This window comes from Vanacampus margaritifer, chromosome 9 (genome assembly GCF_051991255.1).
Source record: "Vanacampus margaritifer isolate UIUO_Vmar chromosome 9, RoL_Vmar_1.0, whole genome shotgun sequence".
In the NCBI taxonomy this organism is placed as follows: domain Eukaryota; kingdom Metazoa; phylum Chordata; class Actinopteri; order Syngnathiformes; family Syngnathidae; genus Vanacampus; species Vanacampus margaritifer.
The window spans coordinates 28,676,575-28,696,137 of record NC_135440.1 but is presented as its reverse complement, the minus strand read 5'-3'; the positions used below and the strand labels follow the sequence as shown (position 1 = coordinate 28,696,137).

The 19,563-nt window shown below is 55.6% G+C and overlaps 2 protein-coding genes across 3 annotated transcripts; both read left to right on the top strand.

Annotated features, from left to right (window-relative positions):
* Positions 1-27: 27 nt before the first annotated feature.
* On the top strand, positions 28-11,244 carry pogzb (pogo transposable element derived with ZNF domain b). The gene is given in 18 exon segments (XM_077575051.1): positions 28-346; positions 1,052-1,250; positions 1,463-1,587; positions 3,058-3,115; positions 3,207-3,314; positions 4,050-4,233; positions 4,301-4,446; positions 4,508-4,608; positions 4,828-4,974; positions 5,169-5,303; positions 5,378-5,577; positions 6,078-6,203; positions 6,293-6,352; positions 6,427-6,539; positions 6,825-8,453; positions 8,527-8,566; positions 8,968-9,529; positions 9,531-11,244. Coding segments are annotated over 17 exon segments (5,172 nt in total). The 5' UTR covers positions 28-346; positions 1,052-1,057; the 3' UTR covers positions 10,776-11,244.
* A 385-nt stretch (positions 11,245-11,629) lies between these two features.
* selenbp1 (selenium binding protein 1) lies at positions 11,630-18,947 on the top strand. 2 transcript variants are annotated; one of them, XM_077575092.1, is made up of 12 exons: positions 11,630-11,742; positions 12,845-12,898; positions 12,993-13,105; positions 13,772-13,957; positions 14,796-14,916; positions 14,982-15,164; positions 16,023-16,204; positions 16,366-16,444; positions 16,522-16,643; positions 16,725-16,817; positions 17,548-17,666; positions 17,759-18,947. In XM_077575092.1, the coding sequence occupies exons 1-12, from the start codon at positions 11,739-11,741 to the stop codon at positions 17,919-17,921; spliced, it is 1,419 nt and encodes a 472-aa protein (XP_077431218.1). In that variant the 5' UTR covers positions 11,630-11,738; the 3' UTR covers positions 17,922-18,947. The 2 variants fall into 2 exon arrangements, with proteins under 2 accessions (XP_077431218.1, XP_077431217.1); XM_077575091.1 differs by having other exon boundaries at positions 16,023-16,255.
* Positions 18,948-19,563: the final 616 nt, after the last annotated feature.

Here is a 19,563-nt window from a genome sequence, read left to right as displayed (position 1 = left end):
GGCGTGTGACACGTCACCGTGACGTCACATTGCGTAGCTCCGCCCAGAAGCGGGACAATGCCACTCAAATGATGCTTGCTCTCTGTCTGCTCGTTATTTTTGTGTGCGCGTTGCTTTGTTTCGTGCTGTTTTTTCTCTCGTGTTTTTATGTTCTTGTTCATTGCGGAGTGAGAAGCATGCCGCCTACCGGGAAGTGACGTATAAACGCCAACCAATCCGCGGCACAGACTCAAAAATCAACCGGAAGTCCAGCCTCCGTGATTTGGTCTGTTGCAGTCCGTCCGGCCGCGCTCGTTGGCCGGTGCTGCCGTTGTCTAGTTCGGCTTCACGTTCCCGCTCGCCGCAGGTAAGAGCGCTTCTGCTCGCTTCGGTTCTGTTGGGCCCGCTTAAAACCTCGCCTGGCCGCTGGGGGGAGCACGGAGGGAGCGCTTGGCGCGCCGGAGGGGCGGTGCTTGGCCAACCTAACGCACCGCAGCCGAACAGAACAAAACCAAACGAAGCAGCCTTCACGCCCACCTCGCTTGTGCAAGCGTTGCGATTCTGTCGTCTTTGCGCTCACTTGGCGGGCGCGTTTGGAGCCGTCGCCACCGAAAACCGAAGAAGCAGTGCATCGGGGTTAGACGAGGGGCCACGTGACGCAGCGACCCCCGCAGCCGCCGCCACGCATTGCATGAAGCTCGCACAGCTCTTTACTTCATTTATTGAAGTTGATCTTAACTTTGTCTGTTCGGCAACAAACTAAACGCATACAACACTTTGATTCGTCGCTCGGTTATTTCATTTGTGTATGCGTGTCGATTTGAACCACAAACGTGGTCTTCTCGGGCGGGACGGAGTCCCAGTGGTACCTTAAGCACGGCGAACGCAACACTTTGGAGCTTCTCGGTTCGAATCTGGGTTCTCAACTGGTTGTAATTTGGGCTTGGCTCGCTTTTCCATTGGCGACCAGTCCAGCGTTTGTCGCTGCTTTTGTGCACGGGATCCAACATTGACGAACAACAATCCAATGCCAGTCCGGCGTGTTTGCATGACGGCTTGATGTGCTTTCCAGAGCAACATGGACACGGAGTTGTTTATGGAGTGTGAGGAGGAGGAGCTGGAACCCTGGCAGCAGGTGGACGACGGCGTGGACGAAGACGACAACGTGGACGACGACAACGTGGACGACGACAACGTGGACGACGACAACGTGGACGACGACAACGTGGACGACAACGTGGACGACAACGTGGACGCATGCGAGGCAGCTCGTACGTCGCAAAAGCTTCGTGCGTGCGTGTGTCACTGAAAATGCCTTCGTAGGGTTGCACGATGTTGGAAAAACATGCGATATAGTTGTTGAATTTAGCGATGTTGATATGATTACGGTATTTAACATATACAGAAAGAAATGGCTTTATGAAATGATTATCTACGCATGATGTCGCCATTGGAAAAAATGTTTGTCTTGAATGCGTTTCAGCGTCATCACTGAAGCCGACGGCTCCGCCTCTTCCTCCTTCCTGTGCCACACCCCTGTTGTCTCAGGCTCCGCCCTTCATCCTGACACAGACCAGCGGGGGGGCACACCTCCTCCTCACCACCCAGGTACTCAAAATCAGGCCTGTCTTGACATATTCGCACCGTGGATTTTGTGAACCGCATAAGCCGCTTTCCCTTGTCGTCCCATTTGGAATCAAAACGGAAAAAGCTCCAAACAAAACGTCTCCATGGCAATCGGAAGGTTCGATGGAATTTCCCAACAGACATCACGTCAACGCTTCACTCGTAAATGTTGATTGATTTCAATCATCATAAAGAAAAGGACTTTGTAGCTCATTGAAAAAGGGCTGAAGCAGCGCTTGGCGTTAACGCGCTCTTATTTTCATTCTTTCCAATCGCTTACTTATTGTGTTTTTTCCCCAAAACACTTCATAGTCTTCATGTATGACAAATCCATCCAAACAGCCATTTAGCCATCTTCCACCGCCCAGCCGGGGTCGGTTCTTTAGCAGGGAAACCCAGACTTCCCAATCCCCAGCCACTTCAACCAGCTCCTCCGGCGGGATCCCAAGGTGTTCCCAGGCCAGCCGCAAGACAGACGTCTCTCCAGCGTGTCCTGGGTCGTCCCCGGGGCCTCCCGCCGGTGGGACATGCCCGGAACACCTCTCCAGGGAGGCGTCCCAACCAGATGCCCGAGCCACTTCAACTGGCTCCTCTCAACGCGGAGGAGCAGCAGCTCGACACAGAGTCCCTCCCGGATGACCGAGCTTCTCACCCTTTCTCTAAGGGAGAGCCCGGATACCCTGCGGAGGAAACCCATTTCGGCCGCTTGTATCCAGGATCTTGTTCTTTCGGCTCGTGACCGCGGGTCAGGGTAGGAACGTAGATCGACCGGTAAATCAAGAGCTTTGCCTTTCGACTCGGCTCCTTCGTCGCCACAATGGACCGATACCGAGTCGGCATCACTGCAGACGTTGCGGCGATCCGCCTGTCGATCTTCCGCTTCAACTCGTGAACAAGACCCCGAGATACTTGAACTCCTCCACTTGGGGCGGGATCTCATCCCCGAGCCGGAGAGGGCACTCCACCCTTTCCGACTGAGGACCATGTTCTCGGATTTGGAGGTGCTGAGCTTCATCCCGACCGCTTCACGCTCGGCTGCGAACGGCTCCAGTGAGAGTTGAAGATCACGGCTTGAAAAAGCCAACGGCACCACAACGGCTCAGTCCTGTGACTACGTCTCCTCTCTGGCCTCGCGATCCACAAAGGGACGGCCAACTAACATCACATGTGGTATATCCGTTCGCGAGACTTTTTATTTAAAAAAAAATCTATATATAATATAACATTTTAAAATAAATGTTCTTGAAAACGCCTTGGGTGGTGGCCAGTTTACTTGGGTGGCCCGCCCAAGTATTACCATGTTGTGGGAAACACTGGCGTCGATGCAAGAGTGTTTGGACTTCCACAGCAGGTGACCTTTCATACGCACGTTACAAGTCGCAAGTCCAGTTAGTTGCGCTCCAACATGTGGCATGTAAATGCTGAGAACTTGTTTGTGTTGTTCCGGCTCAGGCGTTGCCGCTGCCGTCACCCGGACCCTCGCTCCATGTCAAGCTGCTGCCGACGCCCTGTAGGTGGCGCTGCTCTCGTCCAGCTCAAAGCAAAAGACAAAACGCCTGCCTTGACCTTTTGCACTGACTTTTGACTTCCTGCCTGCGCAGCGCCTGTGGTCCGGCCCGCCGTGGCTGTGTCCTCTGATGTCCCCCGTGGCCACGCCCTCTCTGGCGCTTCCGCCCAGATGAGCCTTCACGCCAGCGGCGGGCATCAAGGTCAGTGGCTGGCCTACACATGTTTGTTTTTGTTTTAAATGTCTTTTTTTTCCTTCCAATGAACTTTGACTTGCCTCAGCTCGGTGGCGTCAAAGCGGGCTCAGTTGGCTTTTTCAGAGTTAATGAGTTGGAGTTGGCCACTCCTATGTTGAAAAAAAAAAAAATCACATTGCGCTCAAGTGAGCATTTTGTTTCAAAGTTCGCCTTTTTCATTGTGAAACGTACATTTTTCCTCTTGTGCTCGCATGCTAGTGTTAGCATTTTGTTGTGCTCAAGTGCTAGCCTTGGCATTTTTTTCTTATTATGCTAAAAATAGCTTCTTTTTTTCACGCCGAGTTCATGTTGAAGTTAGCTTCTTTTTTCCCGGGCTTTTCAGGCCTTAATGTTTGCTTTTGTGTTCCCATCAAGTCAACATTTTCTTCCACGTTGATCTGAAACGCTCAAGTTGGCTTTTTTTCCACGTTGCGCATGCTGCGGTTCAAGACGCTAAAGATAGCATTTGGTTTGCGCTTGTGCTGGAGCAACGCTAAAGTTGGCTCGTCATGACGCGGCGCCTCGGGCACGTCAGTCAATGACGATGGCCGACTTTGGGCGTCAAAAGTCAAGCAGGTTGCCGACGCCCCTTCTAATGGCGTCCATTTTTGCGAGGCTTGGCGTCATCAAGCATCGGCCACAAATGCCACGGTCGGACGGACGCTCTGGCTGAGCTCCGGCGTTGCGTTGTGCTCCCGGCAGCTCCCGGCTTGGCGTCCTACTCGAGCGCGACGTCAACCAAGGTGGTCCTCAGCGTGGACGAGTTCTACTACGGGACGGCCGGCGGGGAGCAGCAGCCTCTCAGGAGGAAGTACCAGCAGGCGCTCGCCGCCAGCGCCACCTTCAGCTGCAGCATTTGCGAGCGGGCGGTCAGCGACAACCTCAGGTGCGCCTCCACCGGTTGATTGGGGGGACGGCGGGACGGCGGCTGACGGCGGGAAAATGTCCCGCAGGTTGGTGCAACACACGCTCCAGCACTCGCCGCTGATCCGAGGCGGCGACGACCAGAAGATGTGCGCCTTTTGCTTCCGGCAGTTTTCCAGCGCCGCTCATCTTCAGGGCCACCGCGAGCAGGTTCACGGCCCCGCCCCCTCCTCCTGTAAGTCCTCACGTAAGTCGGCGTGAAGCCGGCCCCCGCTGACGCCGTCGGGTCTCGGCAGGTACGTGTCGCATCTGCGAGTGGGCCTTTGACAACGAGCCCGCCTTCCTCAACCACATGAAGGCCAATCACAAGCCGGGAGAGATGCCGTACGTCTGCCAGGTGGGCGCCGTGGCCGTCTCAAACTCGTGCTTACAAACGATCCCATGTGGGAGGTGTGCGCCGTCAAGGAGGCGGACGTTGCGTCAATGTCTGCTGGCCGTAGTTTGTCTTTTGGACTTTTCCAGCTTGGTGACGGAACCCAGAAGCGCTCCGGCGAATGTTGTTGCTGGCCATTAGCCGCCCCAAAATCCTTTTCAAGCCGCTGAATGTGCTCGCCAGGTGTGCTCGTACCGCTCGTCCTTCTACTCGGACGTCCTGCAGCATTTTGCCAACTTCCACCGAGATTCGCGCTACCTGCTGTGCGTCTTTTGCCTCAAAGTCAGCAGGAACGTGGCCAGCTACCAGAAGCACGTCCTGCGCCACCAGGTACGCGCGCACGCACACACAAGTGGGCGTCGGGGCCATTCCTGCGCTCGTTTGTCGTCGTCGGCAACATTTTCGACTCCTTTTTTGGGCGTGGAAAAGATGCTCGCTCGCTGCCGTTTGCTTTTGCCATGCGATGACATTTGGAATGGCATTTTTGTGCGAAAGTCTAACGGCGTTTTCCTTGCGTGCGGCAGGCGGGCCAAGCTTTCCACTGCAGCAGGTGTCGCCTGCAGTTCGCCTTCCTGGCGGACAAAAAGCGTCACAAGCTGGAGCGCCACCGCAGCGTCCGCAGGCACGCCAAGCTGGAGGGGCTGCCGCTGGGTTCAAAGGTCAGCGCCCGCCCCTGCCGACAGCTCCTTTGTGACCCTCCTGGTCCGTGTTAACGTGGTGGGCGTGCGCGCAGGTGACCATCCGCATGTACGGCAAGAGGAGAGTTCCCGTGTCGTCGGTGGGGGGCGGGGCCCGGGGGGCCCGGCTCCTGCAGGACCCCTCCTGCCTCATCCAGCCCATCAAGATCAAGACGGAGCGGCAGAACGCTTCCGCATCCGGGAGCCCCCCGCCGGCCAAAGCCCCCCAATCGCCGGCCGGGCTGGACGGCGGCAGGTGAGCGCACGCCCATATTTGGGACGACCGTCCCTGATGCTGGAATGCTTTTCAGCTGTGCCACAATAAAGCCCCGCCCACGATCGCTCGCTTGCTCGTTCGCTTCGCTCGGGTTAGAAAGCGGGCCACCTGCAGACACCCGCCGGCGTTCCATGACACAGAAGTGACTTTTTTTCTTTTCTTTCTTTTTTTTACCTGTCAAGTCGTTGAACCAGAACAACAATATCGACAGTAGTTTAGTTTAGTTTTTGCCCCCCCCCCCCCCCTTGTTTCGCTATTAATGCCGAACGTTGAGCATTTCGTGTCCTGGCCGCTCGCCGCTGCGTCTTAAAGGCACGCACGTCCCGTCCAGTACAGGAAGGAAGGCTGCTTCATGACTTCATTTCTGCACGTTGGCCGCACTTTGTTGTTTTTTTGTTCATGTTTTTGTGCAATGTTTGAAATGTTGAACAAGTGCATTTGAAAGCATCTTCATGTGGCGAATGTTGCGTTTGTGTCAGGTTGTGGTGTTTGGAGTGCGGCAGCGACGTGCACAACATGGCGGCCCACTACCCCACGCACGTGCGCTGCCTCTTCTGCGCTTTCGGCAGCTGCTGCTCTCGCGCCTACGCCGCCCACATGATCCAGTAAGACGGCACGCGCCGCGGGGAGGGGCGAAGAGGGGGCGGGGCCTCGTGGACCGCTCTGATGATTGATTGTTGCCGTCTGATTGCAGCCACCACGTGCCGCGTTCCAAAAGCCTGCTTGTTCCTCCGCATCGGCGGCCGCCCCCCTGGTGAGACTCGGCCTTCTGTGATTGGTCGCCGGCAAGCAGGAAGTAGCTGCTGACCCGGCGCCCTTGTCTTTCAGTCCGTTCTTCTTGGTGTGTCGCCGCTGTGACTTTGCGTCGGTGTCTGGGGACGAGATGGCTAAACACCTGCTGAGCAACCCGGAGCACGACAGCGCCACCTGTCGCATCAGAGGTGAGCGCGCACGCGCACCCGCCGGACGCAGCCCGTCAGAGTACACGTTTGAAAATGGACTCCAACCAGCGTTTTACTGACGATACGCAAAATGATCGGCTCGGTGTGATGTCATCGGAAAACGCTCTCATTGCAATCGTGATGTTGACGTTTTTCATGAAACGAGAAGCAGAAGAAATATCGCTGGCTCATCTTGTCTACATTTTCCCGAGCTTGTCAAATGTGTCGCCAGAATCCGTTTGTGAAAGTTGATCGAAGCCATCAAAAGTTTGTTGTTGTTGGCAGCGCACGTGGAGCCGGACATCCAGCTGTGTTGGGACCAGGAGACGCCACGTGCGCTCGAGGGCGACGAGCCACTCGGCGAGCGGGACTGGAGGTGTGCGGACAGTTGGGCGGTGCCCGAGGACAGGCCGGACGCCCCGACGGGCATCGCGACCTTCTCGCAGCCCTGCGGGCCTCGCCAGCCGGCGCTGGGGAACAGCGACGCGGTGGATTTCTTCGACCTGCTGTTCCCCGCCACCCTGGTGGACTTGATCGCGGCGGAGACAAACGCCCACGCCAGGACCCGCCGCTACCTGGGCTCGGGCTGCCGGGACTGGCTTCTGGTCACGCCCCAAGAAATCAAAGGTTTCCTGGGCCTGTGCATCCTGATGGGAGTTGAGAACTTTCCAGAGCAGTCTCAGTACTGGTCGTGGAACGAAGGCGACAATGGCCCCACCTTCCAGCGCACCATGAGCCCGGAGCGCTTCAAGCAAGTGGCGTCCAACATCCGCATGGGGAGCTTCGGGGCCGACGAGTTGCGGCGATGCGGCCGCAACGCCGAGGAGCCGCTGCGCGTCTTTCGCCGCATGCTGGACATTCTGAGCGGCGCCATGTGGGACGCCTACCGGCCCAACTGCTGCCTGAGCGTGGACCGAGCACTGCTTCCCGCTCCGGAGGGCGACCCGGGCCCCGGCGGCTCCGAGGGCCCCGGCGGCTCCGAGGGCCAGCCTCAGGTGTGGCTGCTGTGCGACTCCAAGTCGGGCTACTGCCACCGCTTCTTCATCCAGACGGGCCAGAAGGCGGGCCGGGACGTGGTGCAGGAGCTGGTCAAGGGTCTGGAGGACAAGCACCACCAGGTCTACTTGTCCGGCTCGCTGACGTCGGTCCCTCTGCTGCAGACGCTTCTGGAGCAGGGCATCTACGCCTCCAGCTCCTTTCCGCCTCCCAGTCCTGTCCTGCCGGCGGGCCTGTGGGAGGACGGCTGCTTGGACAAGCCCGGGGACTTCCTGCAGAGGCGCTTGGGCCCCCTGCTGGCCACGCGCTGGAGGGACACCAAGGAGATGGGCTGCCTGTGCACCAACGCCGCCGCCGGCCAAGCCGACACGGTGTGGAGGCGCTCGCAGACCAAAGTGGGCGGCCTGGACCCCATGCAGCGGCCCATGGCCTTCCGACTCCTGCAGGACAACATGCGGGGGGTGGACATCTGCAAGCAGCTGCTGGCCTGCAACCCTCTGGGCGGGATCCTGCAGGACCGCCACTGGCGCGCGCTCTTCTGGTTCCTGGTCAACCTGAGCGTGGTCAACGCCTTCATCCTCCTGCGAGAGAGCCGCAAGGACAACCCGCCCGCCTGGGTGCGGGACGGCCTCTTTGCGCAGGTCAACTTCCGCCGTCGTCTGGGCATACAGCTCGCCGAGTGCGCCCACAAGCCCTTGGCCGACGGTGCCGACGGCGCCGACGGCGGCGGCCCGGGGCAGCCCAAGGCGGAGCGGGGCGTCCGGCACCGCATGGGCGAGATCGTCGTGCCGTCTGGGAGGTGCCGGCACTGCGGCGGCAACAGGGACGGCTCCTGGGGCTGCATGGCGTGCCAGGTCGGACTGTGCAAAGAAGCGCGGTGCTTCTGGGAGTTCCACGGGCGGTCAGCTCTCAACAAAGGTGCGTCTGTCCTCTTTCAAGGTCATCTGAAGGTCGAGGCCCTGGTGCCAATTGCTGTCCTTGTTCTCCGCAGGGCCCTCAGAAGTCGGATTCCTCCACCACGTCGTCCAGAGGTAATTGTAGCGCCTTGCACAGCTTTTGCTTGATTTGCAACTTTGACAGAAAACGGCACAAAAGCGTTTCAATGCAACGTTCTTCTTCATTCATTCCTGGTGAGCTATTTTTAGAACAGCAAAAAGCTCTGTTTCCTCCTCCTCCTGCATGCGCGTGACCTCTGCCCTCTCTGTAAATGAATTGTTGAATCCAACCTCGGAAGAGGCCACTCCTTTATGCAACTTTGACACGCCCACAAGAAACAAAAGACAGCTTAGGCCTTGTTGGCGCGCGCCCAAATGTGACTTGAGCTGACCGTCGGTGATGAAATGTTTTCACGTTGGGCAACGTTTTGCCCTTGAGAGATTACGATCAGTCAATGAAATGGGTGTCTGACTTGTGTTTTGATTGTGTGTGACAGTGGAGAGGCGGAGCCTAACAAAGTCCAAGACCATCTGGCCCCCCTGGAGGACTTGGACTTCTCTGACGACGAAGACGCGGACAAGCCTGAGGAAAGTGGAGGGATCAAAGAGGAGGCGCCTTCCCCGCCCCCCTCTCCTCATGTCAGCAGCCAATCGGCCGCCCCCAAAGAGCAAGTGGACTTCCTGTCGGCCCACCAGCTGAGGGTGGCGCTGCTGGCGCTGTGCGGCGGCCTGCGCCAGGCTTCCGCGGTCTTCGCCACTGAGCCGCGGCTCATCCGCTTGTGGCTGAAGGAGGCCAGGAAGCACCTGAAGCAAAAGAGGCGGGAAGAAGTCGGGGCGCGGGTGCAGGCGGACGGCGAGGCCCACCTGGTGGCTTGGGTGCTGAGCCAGCGTGAGCAGCAGCTTCCCGTCAACGAGAGCGTCTTCTTCCACAAAGCGGCGGCGCTCAACAAGAACGGCGCCTTGGGCGACACCTTCCACATGTCCTACGACTGGGCCGTGCTCTTTATGCTCCGCTACCGGCTCGGACCCACGCTCGCCGGCAGCAAGCGAGCGCCCCGCTCGCCGCCTGCCGCCGACCCTGCAGGCTAACGTCCAGTCTTTCAAGGAGTTCGCCCACCGAATCGTCCGGCAGCACCAGCTCCCCCACCGTTCGCTGGCCGCCGTGGACGAGTTGTGCTTCTTTGTGGATCCCAGGAGCTTTCAGGACCGGCGGCACCGCTCCCAGGCTTTGCAGTTCACGGGTTCGGTGCCTCTGGTCACAGTGTGTCTGTCGGCGCTGGCCGACGGAACCATGTTGCCCACCTTGGTGCTGACCAACAGGCAGCCGGCCGACGAAGTGCTGCCGGACTTTGTGGTACTGGAAGTCACTTCGCAGAACCCGTCGGCTGAGGAGGCCTTCAAGCGCTGGATTCAAAGGATTTGGCTTCAGTATCTTTCCGGGCCACTTCCCCACAGGAAGTCCATGTTGCTTTTGGACCAGCACCAAGACCACGTGGCGGACGCTTCTCTCAGCAACCTCAGCGGCTCGGGCACGCTTCCGGCCGTCATCCCCGAAGGATGTTCCTTCCTCCTGCAGCCTCTGGACCTCTGCGTCAAACCGGCTCTGGAGCGTTTCGTCCGGGCTCGGTGGAACGCCTTCAGCGCCGAGCGCCAGAAGGAGCCCGACGAGGCGGCGCCGGGAAAACTGCAAGATACTGCCGCTCAAATGCTGGTCCGCTGGACGGCCCAAGCTTTGGGGCGCCTCAAAGACCTGCGCCAGGCGTGGAGGAGCTCCTTCCTGATGACCGGGATCCTGCCGAGGACAGACTCGGGCCAGGAAGGTCCCCGGCCAGAGGACGAGTGGCAGAACCTCCTGGAGGAACTTGAAAAGATACTAATGCCTTCTGAAGACCGTTTGGACCTCCCGGAAGTGGAGGATGAAGAGGACTCTGAAGAGGGCTCTGAAGACGACCGGAAATCTGCAGAGAAAGGCCAAGAGAACAAAATGGTGGCGGACGCCAAAATGAAACGGCTGGAGGAAAGGGAAGACAACGAAGAGATGGTTGTTGAGGAGGAAGAAGAACCTGGAGAGGACACCCAAATGGACCAAGGAGACCGTCTTCTGACAATGGAGGAGGACAGCGAAGAAGAAAAGAAGGAGAACAAGGACCGGAATGAGGCCTGCAAGGAGCGCAGGGAGACCAGGATCATGATCGGAGAGGAAGTCGGTGACGAGTGGAAGATAACCATGAAGGCCAGGGCGGAGCCCCGGACCGAGGCGGCCCACACCGACCAAGACCAACCCCAACAAATGGCCCAGAGCTGAAGGTCGTTCGGGATCACGCGAGGACCCAAAGTGGACCAGCGGCTGCAAAGTCTGCCGGCGTCGAGTCGTCACGCTAACTGGAAAGCGTCTAGAGTCGAAAGGAAGAACCGCTGGCCAATCAGAATGCTCCATGCTAGCACTGACTTGTTGTAGGGGCGGCATGGCTCAGTGGTAGAGCGGTTGTGGATTCCATCCTCAGCCCCGATGATCGTGTGAATGGGAGGCTTTTGGAAAGCGCTTTGGCCGCCATATGGTGGCGTTCAAGCGCTAAATCAGAAGCAGTCCATTTAGCATTTATTGCTACATGCTAATGCTAGCATGTAGCAACATGATGTCATCCTTGAATGTGGGTTCTGTGTGGCTTCCTGCCAATCAACAGACTGTCATCTTACGTCACATACTTGAACAATACCTGAAAGATGCTCATGCCATTTGCTGTTTTTCACTATAAAAGTCTTTTTATAATAAACTATTGCTCTGGCTTTTATTGTGAAGGACTTGTGCGGAATGATGCAAGTTGTCAGCTGTCAATCCTATTTTTACGTTCCAACCAAAAAGCAGCACAAAGTAGCACACGTTTTTCATGTCTCGCCAATGCAACTTGAATTCATCCTCAAGGCGAGCCCGCTTCAGGTTGCCATGACGACTGGGGGTGGCGCTAAGCAGGTGGCACTTGCTACGCTACGCTATGCTATGCTAACTGTGTGTGTATGTGGCCACTGATCTGAAAATATGACTGGATAACCGATAGCCCAAACACGCCCGATAGCCCAAACACGACCGATAGCCCAAACACGACCGCGCGGCTCGCTGGCCTTAAGTGACCGCAAGCAAAGTTTGTCTTCTGACCGGACGCTCCGCCCATTTCCTACTGTGCTCGCCCCCCGACATCTCATTGGCCGGGCAGGGCCACAAAAGTGTGCTGAAGCTCCGTGCATGTGAGGACACCGCAACGTCGTCAACATGGGTGAGTGGACCACAACGCGGCACGACGAGGCACTCCACCGCAAAACGCAAAAACTTGACCAGTGCGCGCTTCTTTGAGTGCGCGTGTGTGTTTGTATGCGTTTGCTTTCGACCGACAAATGAGCTGACTTTTCACCTGGGAAAAGTTGCCACTTGTGATTCGACCCACGCAGACCGTGTCGGCCTAATTCAAGACTTGTTTTCTAGAATCTAAAAGTGTTTTGCTGTAAAAAAGAGAAAAATATGGCCCTACAAGAATTCTCCATGAATTGATTTCTAAATATGAGTTTTTGATCTGTGGTGAAATCTCCCCTGTCGCAGATTTTGTGTGCGTGCGTGCGTGCGTGCGTGCGTGTGGGATCTTACATAAGCGGACTTTCACCCAAACAGCCACAATCGCTTGCTGTTATCTTTCACTGCACTTGGCAGGACCTGTTTTTTTCCAGCAGCAGCCCCCCCCCCCCCCCCCCCCCCCCCCCCACACACACACACACACTAGAGAGCCGTGCAAATGCAAATGCTGATGCAGAGCAAGCAACAATTTGCTCAACTTGCAGATGCAATTTGTGCATTGTCCAAAAAGGAGGCAACTCGTTGGTCTTCATGTTGACGACCTTTGGCCTGCCGGTCATTTTGTGTGTGCAAAAGCTTGTTGTTGTTGTTGCTGCAAGCGTGTTCTGAAACACATTCAACATGGCCACGTTTTGGAAGTGGACTTGCTCGTGTGACCTTCTGGTGACTTTGAAAAGAAAAAGATTTGCGTTGTCGCACAAGTTGCAGCGTTTACCGTTTTGCTCCAAAAGTCCAACAAAGTCTGGCCCGGATCAACTGGACTTGACTTGCAACATCAACTTCCTGCTAATGTTTAGCCGCCGCTTGCGTAACAGTTATCGGTCGGTCGTGTGGCGCTTGAAAGGACCGGCAAGCAGGCTGATCCGGTCCTTGTGGATTCTGCCCGTTTACCAGACGAGCAGAAGAATGAAATCATGACGAGGCCCAGAAGGGGGGGGGGGGGGGTGACTAAAATCTCACGGCTCCGCCTCTGCCGCCGTGTCACGCTGCTGCTTCCCATCTTGTGACCTTTGGCCCTTGTTTGTGTGCAGCTGCTTGCTCAGGATGCGGACCAGGATATGCCAGCCCTCTCCAGGCCATGAAGGGTGAGTGTTGGCGTGCGCACGCGTGTGCACGTCACCCAGCATGTGCGTGTATGTGACTGCGTGCGTGTTTGTGCTTGCGTGCGTGTGTTGAAAGGCGAGCGCGAGAAGATCGTTTACCTTCCGTGCATCTACCGCAACACGGCCGTCCGTCAGGCCGACTACTTGGCCACCGTGGACGTGGACCCGCAATCTTCATCCTACAGCCAGGTGATGTCGCCATCATCGTCATCCTCATCCCTCCATCTTCTTTTGTCTGCTCTCCCGGTCAGCTTTCAACCCAAGTTGCAAAGGCCCACAAAAGTTTGCGCTCCATTTCCATGGGAAGTTGACACACCTGATTGGCCCCCCACATCATTTGATGTGGGGGGCCAAATCTGGCCCCAGGGCCTCGTGTTTGCCACAAAAAGTGGATTTATTTGTAAGTAGAATTCTCCTCCCGTTTCAAATCTTCTGATGTTTGAAGAAGAAGCAGCGAATTTTGGACGAGGATGAGGCGCCCGCCGGCCTGGAATGGCGCCAAAGTCTGCTTGAAAATGTCGAGCACGTGCAACTTGCAGACAAAAAAAGCTCCTCGCTTCTTCTACCTTGTTGCAAAACTCTTCCGGCTTCTTTTAGTCCGCAAAGCCCCCAATTGGGTTCAAGTTCCCTTTCAGGAGCCGAGCTTCAATGTTGGCCGCTTGCAAAAACGCCGCAAGCCCGACCGGCTCCTGCTGTGCAGCCGGCGGTCCAGAAGCTCCATCTTGTTTTTGGTGTCGGCAGGCGGTCCAGATGCTCCATCTTGTTTTTGGTGTCGGCAGGCGGTCCAGATGCTCCATCTTGTTTTTGGTGTCGGCAGGCGGTCCAGATGCTCCATCTTGTTTTTGGTGTCGGCAGGTGGTCCACCGCCTCCCCATGCCCAACGTCAACGACGAGCTCCACCACAGCGGCTGGAACGCGTGCAGCAGCTGCTTCGGCGACGCCTCCAAGAAGCGCAACCGACTCATCCTGCCCGCCCTCATCTCCTCCCGGATCTACGTGGTCGACGTCGGCACCGAACCCAGAAAGCCCAGACTCCACAAGGTCCGTCGGCCGCACGTTAGGTTTGCCACAATCAACTTTTCAAAGCGAAGACCAAAAACTTGGCTCGATTGAAAAGTTTCTTTTGGCTAAATTGCGGAATTTGATGGACTTTGTTAGCCAGTAGCATAAACAAGGTCATGAAAAAGTGCAACGGCCGTTTGAAATCAAGTTCGACTGAAAAACGAGTCTTTGAGCGAGCGAGCACCGTCGGCCAAATTCACATTTCAAAGATGGCAAATGAATCCAGGAAGCAAACCGTAGCGCTAATAGACAAAAATCTGTTGGGAGTTGCCACAAGGTGACGCCAAAGTCATCGCCTACCGTCACCGAGGACCCACTGTGGTCCTGGTCTCCGGTTTTCATCATTGGCTAGCAAAGATGCCATGAAGTCGCACGTGTTAAGTTTCAAGAGAGTTCCGAGTGATTTGATTTCGGGCCAGTCAAGTCCCATAAATGGCATCTTATTGGCCCATTTTGGAGGACGCGTCGTATTCCGATCGAACACAACTTCAATCATCAGCGTCGATCGCAATGTCAAACCCTAACCCGGCTCATCGAATGACAGTCGGACGCTGTAGATGCTCGCTAGGTTTTGAGTCTTTTCTAGCCCAAAGTCCGGCAGGACCTGACGCCGGTCTTGTAGCGAGAGAAGGTTTGACAGAGCGGACAATCTTCCAACCGTTGCCGACATGCGTGTCACCAATTGACTTCGGGTGCACCAAAGCACAATCGCGTTTGAGAAATATTCAAGTCCCAAGTGTGAAATTTTCACAATGTCTGGAGTCCAGACTGCGGCCGGAAGGCTGCGGGCGTAACGCGGCCCTGGTTGTGTTGCCAGACGGTGGAGCCGGTGGAGCTGTACTGGAAGTGCGGCCTGGCCAACCCGCACACCACCCACTGCCTGGCGAGCGGTCAGATCCTGATCAGTTGCATGGGGGACCCGTCCGGGGGAGGCAAAGGTTAGACCGGCATCCAAGTGGGCAAGTGCAGGTTTTGGGACTGGCCTCCGCTGTCGCCCTTTCAGGCGGCTTTGTGCTCCTGGACGGCGAGACGTTTGACGTGGTCGGCAACTGGGAGCGGCCCGGTGAGGCGGCCCCCTTCGGCTACGACTTTTGGTACCAGCCTCGCCACAACGTGATGATCAGCAGCGAGTGGGGGGCCCCCAAAGCCCTCGCCGGTGGCTTTAATCCTGCTCATGTCGCTGAAGGTGAGAACAACAAGGCAACAAGACTCTTGTCTTTGTTTGGTCACGCCCAAAAATGTCCCAGGCTCGCAAGATTTTTCCAGATTTTTTGTCTTCAGCTCGCCACTTACACGAGAGTCCTAGCGGGATCTCGAGGATTGACCATCAGGTTCTAGACCAGAGGTGGGCAATCTCGGTCCTCGAGGGCCGGAGTCCTGCAGGTTTTGGAGGTTTCTCACTTCCAACACAAGCTGATTCCAATCAACAAGATCGTTATCAGGCTTATGCAGAGCTTGCTGATGAGCTGATCATATATCAGCTGTGTTGGAGAAGGGAAACACGCAAAACCTGCAGGACTGCGGCCCTCGATGCCCACCTCTGTTCTAGACCATCGGGTTCTAGTCAGGAAGGCAACTGCAAAGGCACAACTTGGGAAATCATTTGCAAGCAGAATAACAAGAAAAAGAGCTTCTTGGTTCAAATGACTTCAAGAACACGTATTGGCGACATTGAAGCACTTTTGCAAGCAAAACATGTCAAGACCTTTAAAAGGAAAGAAATCAAGTTAAATAAAGACCATAAGAGTGAACGTTGCCTAAGAGTTTTTCATCAGGATTTAAAAGCGTTTCCGCTTGACTTCCAGTGGCAATGCAGCACAGCAGCCAAACGCAGCTTCACCGTGTTCGCTTAGAAACCCGAGTTTGCCGACTCAAATCAGAACTTTACAGATTTCCAGAAGTCTAGGACAGTCAGGAGATCCGAGATTGAGCTTCAGAAGCTGGAAATCCCAAATTGGGACTCGGCGGCTCGAGGTTCAGCTTGGAGTCAGCATTTGAATCTTGGCCGCACGTAAGAACCCACGCCAGACCCTTGTTGTTCCAGGTCAATACGGTACTTCCCTTCACGTGTGGGACTGGAGCACCCACAAGAGAGTGCAGACCCTGAACCTGGGAGAAGAGGGCGCCATTCCCCTTGAGGTCCGCTTCCTCCATGACCCAAACGCCACCGAAGGTTTCGTGGGCTGCGCTCTCAAGGGGAGCGTGTTCCGCTTCTACAAAGCACCCGTGAGCAAAACCCCCCCCGCGAGCGCCAACCCTAACCTTCAGACCGGCAAGGTCCGACATGCCTTCCAGGAGCGGCTGTGCCCTTCTGGTTTTGACCTTGCCAGCTTTTCCCCCGCAAATGTTTGTCCTGCTTGGCACGAACCTTCTGTGTTGTCCTCCAGGCAGGAAAGTGGGCCACAGAGAAGGTCATCGCCGTTCCCAGTAAGAAAGTTGAAGGATGGCTGCTGCCCGACATGCCAGGTCTGCATTGCCACCGGCCGAAGCGGCCCGTCTAAGCCGAACCCGAACCCGCCCAACATCTGTCCGTACGTCCGCAGGCCTGATCACGGACATCCTGATCTCCTTGGACGACCGCTTCCTTTACTTCAGCAACTGGCTGCACGGGGACATCCGACAGTACGACATCAGCGACACCAGGAACCCTCGACTGGTCGGGCAGGTCGGATGTCACGTGACAGGATGTCGTCCGGCGGACTTTGGGAGAGACGCTTTGACTTGCCGTCTGTCTGTCCGCCTGCAGGTGTTTTTGGGAGGCAGCATCACCAGCGATGGGCCGGTCCGAGTCCTGGAGGACCCGGAAAAGCAGCCACAACCTCAGCCCCGTTTTATTCAGGTATCCCGGACACCACATCTGCATGACTGACGAGTGTTTGTCATCTTGCTGCCCATCGAGTCAACGCGTTTTTCATTCCAGCTTCTTAGCGACCGATCCAGTCAAGTCGTCTCTTTCACATTCTACTGTTTTGTTGTTTTGGTTGGCCTTGGTTGGCCCGAGTCTCGCTCTGCCTCACCTTCGTATGTTGTTCCGCAGGGTTCCATGTTGGGGCCCCTCCTGTATTTGCTGCCTCTGGGTTCCGTCTTAAGAAAACACAGCATTTCCTTTGACTGCTGTTGTCAAATCCAGCTTTTTTTCCCTCCTCATCTTTGGCTTCTGGCTCAGGTCAAGCCCCTCCTTTAGAAACAGCAAATCCGTGCCCACTCTCTACACCCCCCCTTCCCGCTCCCCCAGGACCGCCACCACGTCCATCTTTAAAACTCGCCTTCAAACACGTTTTTCTGTTTTGGCTTTTGACTCCGTGTGAGACTCGTCAATCTTTTAGTCTTTTACGGTCTTTATGTTATGAATTGATTGTTTGAACCGTCTTTGTTTCTGTCTGATTCATTTGGATTTGTATGCAGCGATGATGTTTTTGCCCACCTAGCTGCGAGTCACTTGTGGGTCCGGACTTTTATATCTACAGGAACTCCCCGACTGTCTTTCTGCTTACTGCTTGATCGAGTTTGTTTGTGATCTGTGCTTGAGTTGTGTGTGTGTGTGCGTGTGTGCGTGTGTGCGTGTCTAGGGCAAGCGTGTCCACGGGGGTCCTCAGATGTTACAGTTAAGTTTGGATGGCCGAAGACTGTACGTGACGACGTCGCTCTACAGCGGCTGGGACAAACAGTTCTACCCTGAAATGGTCCGGTTAGTGTTCTTCCTCTTGCCTTCTCGCACGCACACGCATTTTTTTTTTTTTTGGGCCATGATGATTGTAATGTTGCTAATGCGGTTTGCAGGGAGGGCTCCGTAATGATGCAGATCGACGTGGACTCGTTCAAGGGGGGTCTGAGTCTCAACGAGAACTTCCTTGTGGACTTTGGCAAGGAGCCCGGCGGTCCGGCACTGGCTCACGAGCTGAGGTACCCCGGAGGAGACTGCACGTCCGACATCTGGCTGTGACCCCCCAAGACATTCCTGGCTTGTTCTTCGGGTGCCCGTCGGTCGGACCCTGTCAGTCGGACCCCGTCGGACGGACCCTGTCAGTCGGACTCTGTCGGTCGGACCCTGTCAGTCGGACCCCGTCTGCCTTTCCAATCCGATGGTCACCCGAAGGTTTTCCTCTGCACGACTCAATATTGCAAATGTATTTTCCAAACGCTTGTTGTGATCTTCCATGAGGTCGTCGACTTGGCTTTTTGCAATAAATGTGACCCCCCCCCCCCCCCCCCCCGAAAAAAAAGAAGCCTGTTGAGGGTATTGTTTGCTGACCGATGCCAACCGCAGCCCGTTCGATTGTTGCCGCCTGTTTGGGCTCACATTCCGCATTTATGCGCCCCGGCTTGAAAACTGTTGCGGTCAAATGGAATCTTCTGGATTTAGGTTTGGAAATGAAAAGTGCAACAACCCGCGTCGACTTTCTGCACCGACGTCACATGATCACATGGCTGCCCAATGACGGACGATCCGGAGCGACTTAGCGACTGTTATTTGACTCATTAAAAGTGATTATGAGTTGCGGAGTCGACGACTTCAACCAAAGTTGGCCTGTCAGTCCAAGTGGCACATTTCCTCTTCGATCGCCATTTTGACTTCAGTTGGAGTTTGCTAGTTTGAAAACGGCCCCTTACCTTCTGTTTTGACCACGTTCATCAAATGGCCGACTTTGACGCATTTCACAGCGCACGACCGACATCATGACGTCATCAATGCCGTCCGTCCTCCTGATTTTAAAGCTTGTCGCTGGCGGTCTCTGGGACGAGACGCTACGCTCGCACCGGGGGACAAAATACCTGGTAATGCGAAGGTCAAACTTGTTGATCATGCTGACTGTCTTATTTTGACACGTTTCCTTCTACACTATGATGATGTTATGATGTTGACTAGCGTGGAACAAATGACGGTCAAGCGATTCGGTCATTTCCTGATTAGGACTCGAGTGAAAAACTCCCAAGCACCAAATTCCCCGTTATTAAATGGTCAAATGCACTTCATAGTTTTGAAGAAGGTCCACTTAAAAACGAAGCTGTGCGTTTGTGCAACTATGTGGTTGGTTAATGTGATTTGAAACGCGTCATTCGACACCTCTGTCACAATCTTTGTCAGAGTGTTTGTTTGCTCGTCAAATCTATGAGCATTGATCTAGCAACCTCACAACAGATGATTGCTGCCTGGCTGGAGTGCTGCTGCTCCCGCCGACGTCTTTTATCTTCATCAGTAGGTATGAGATAAAAAAAACAACAACAACTAAGGTTTGGTTTTATACCCTTTCTTGTCTATTAGTCGAACCGGCAGCACAGCAAGATACGACCATTTGAGAAGATAATCGATGAGATAGAGGACTGTGGGGTACATGCCACGGAGGAGGCGGGACTTCCGACTTCCTGCTTTTCACACATCAGCTGTGTTTCCGTTTCCTGTTTGCGACATGTGGGCCGCGTCCCAGTTCTTGCTCTTCCGCCTTTGTGACGCCGCCTTCGCTATTGTGTTCCCGTCGAAGGGTGCGAGACAGCGTGCAGTGTCTGCCTGAAAGTTGAGATGGCCTGCTCGCGGGTGGGCGGGGGCGAGTGTTGGAACGCGGCCATCAGTGGCCGGAAACGACGCT

Bases quoted from the DNA above. Each gene is read 5' to 3' on its own strand.
- selenbp1 (XM_077575091.1), top strand. The intron at 13,106-13,771 runs GTGATGTCGCCA...TGGTGTCGGCAG, and splicing joins AATCTTCATCCTACAGCCAG to GTGGTCCACCGCCTCCCCAT. The intron at 15,165-16,022 runs GTGAGAACAACA...TTGTTGTTCCAG, and splicing joins TCCTGCTCATGTCGCTGAAG to GTCAATACGGTACTTCCCTT.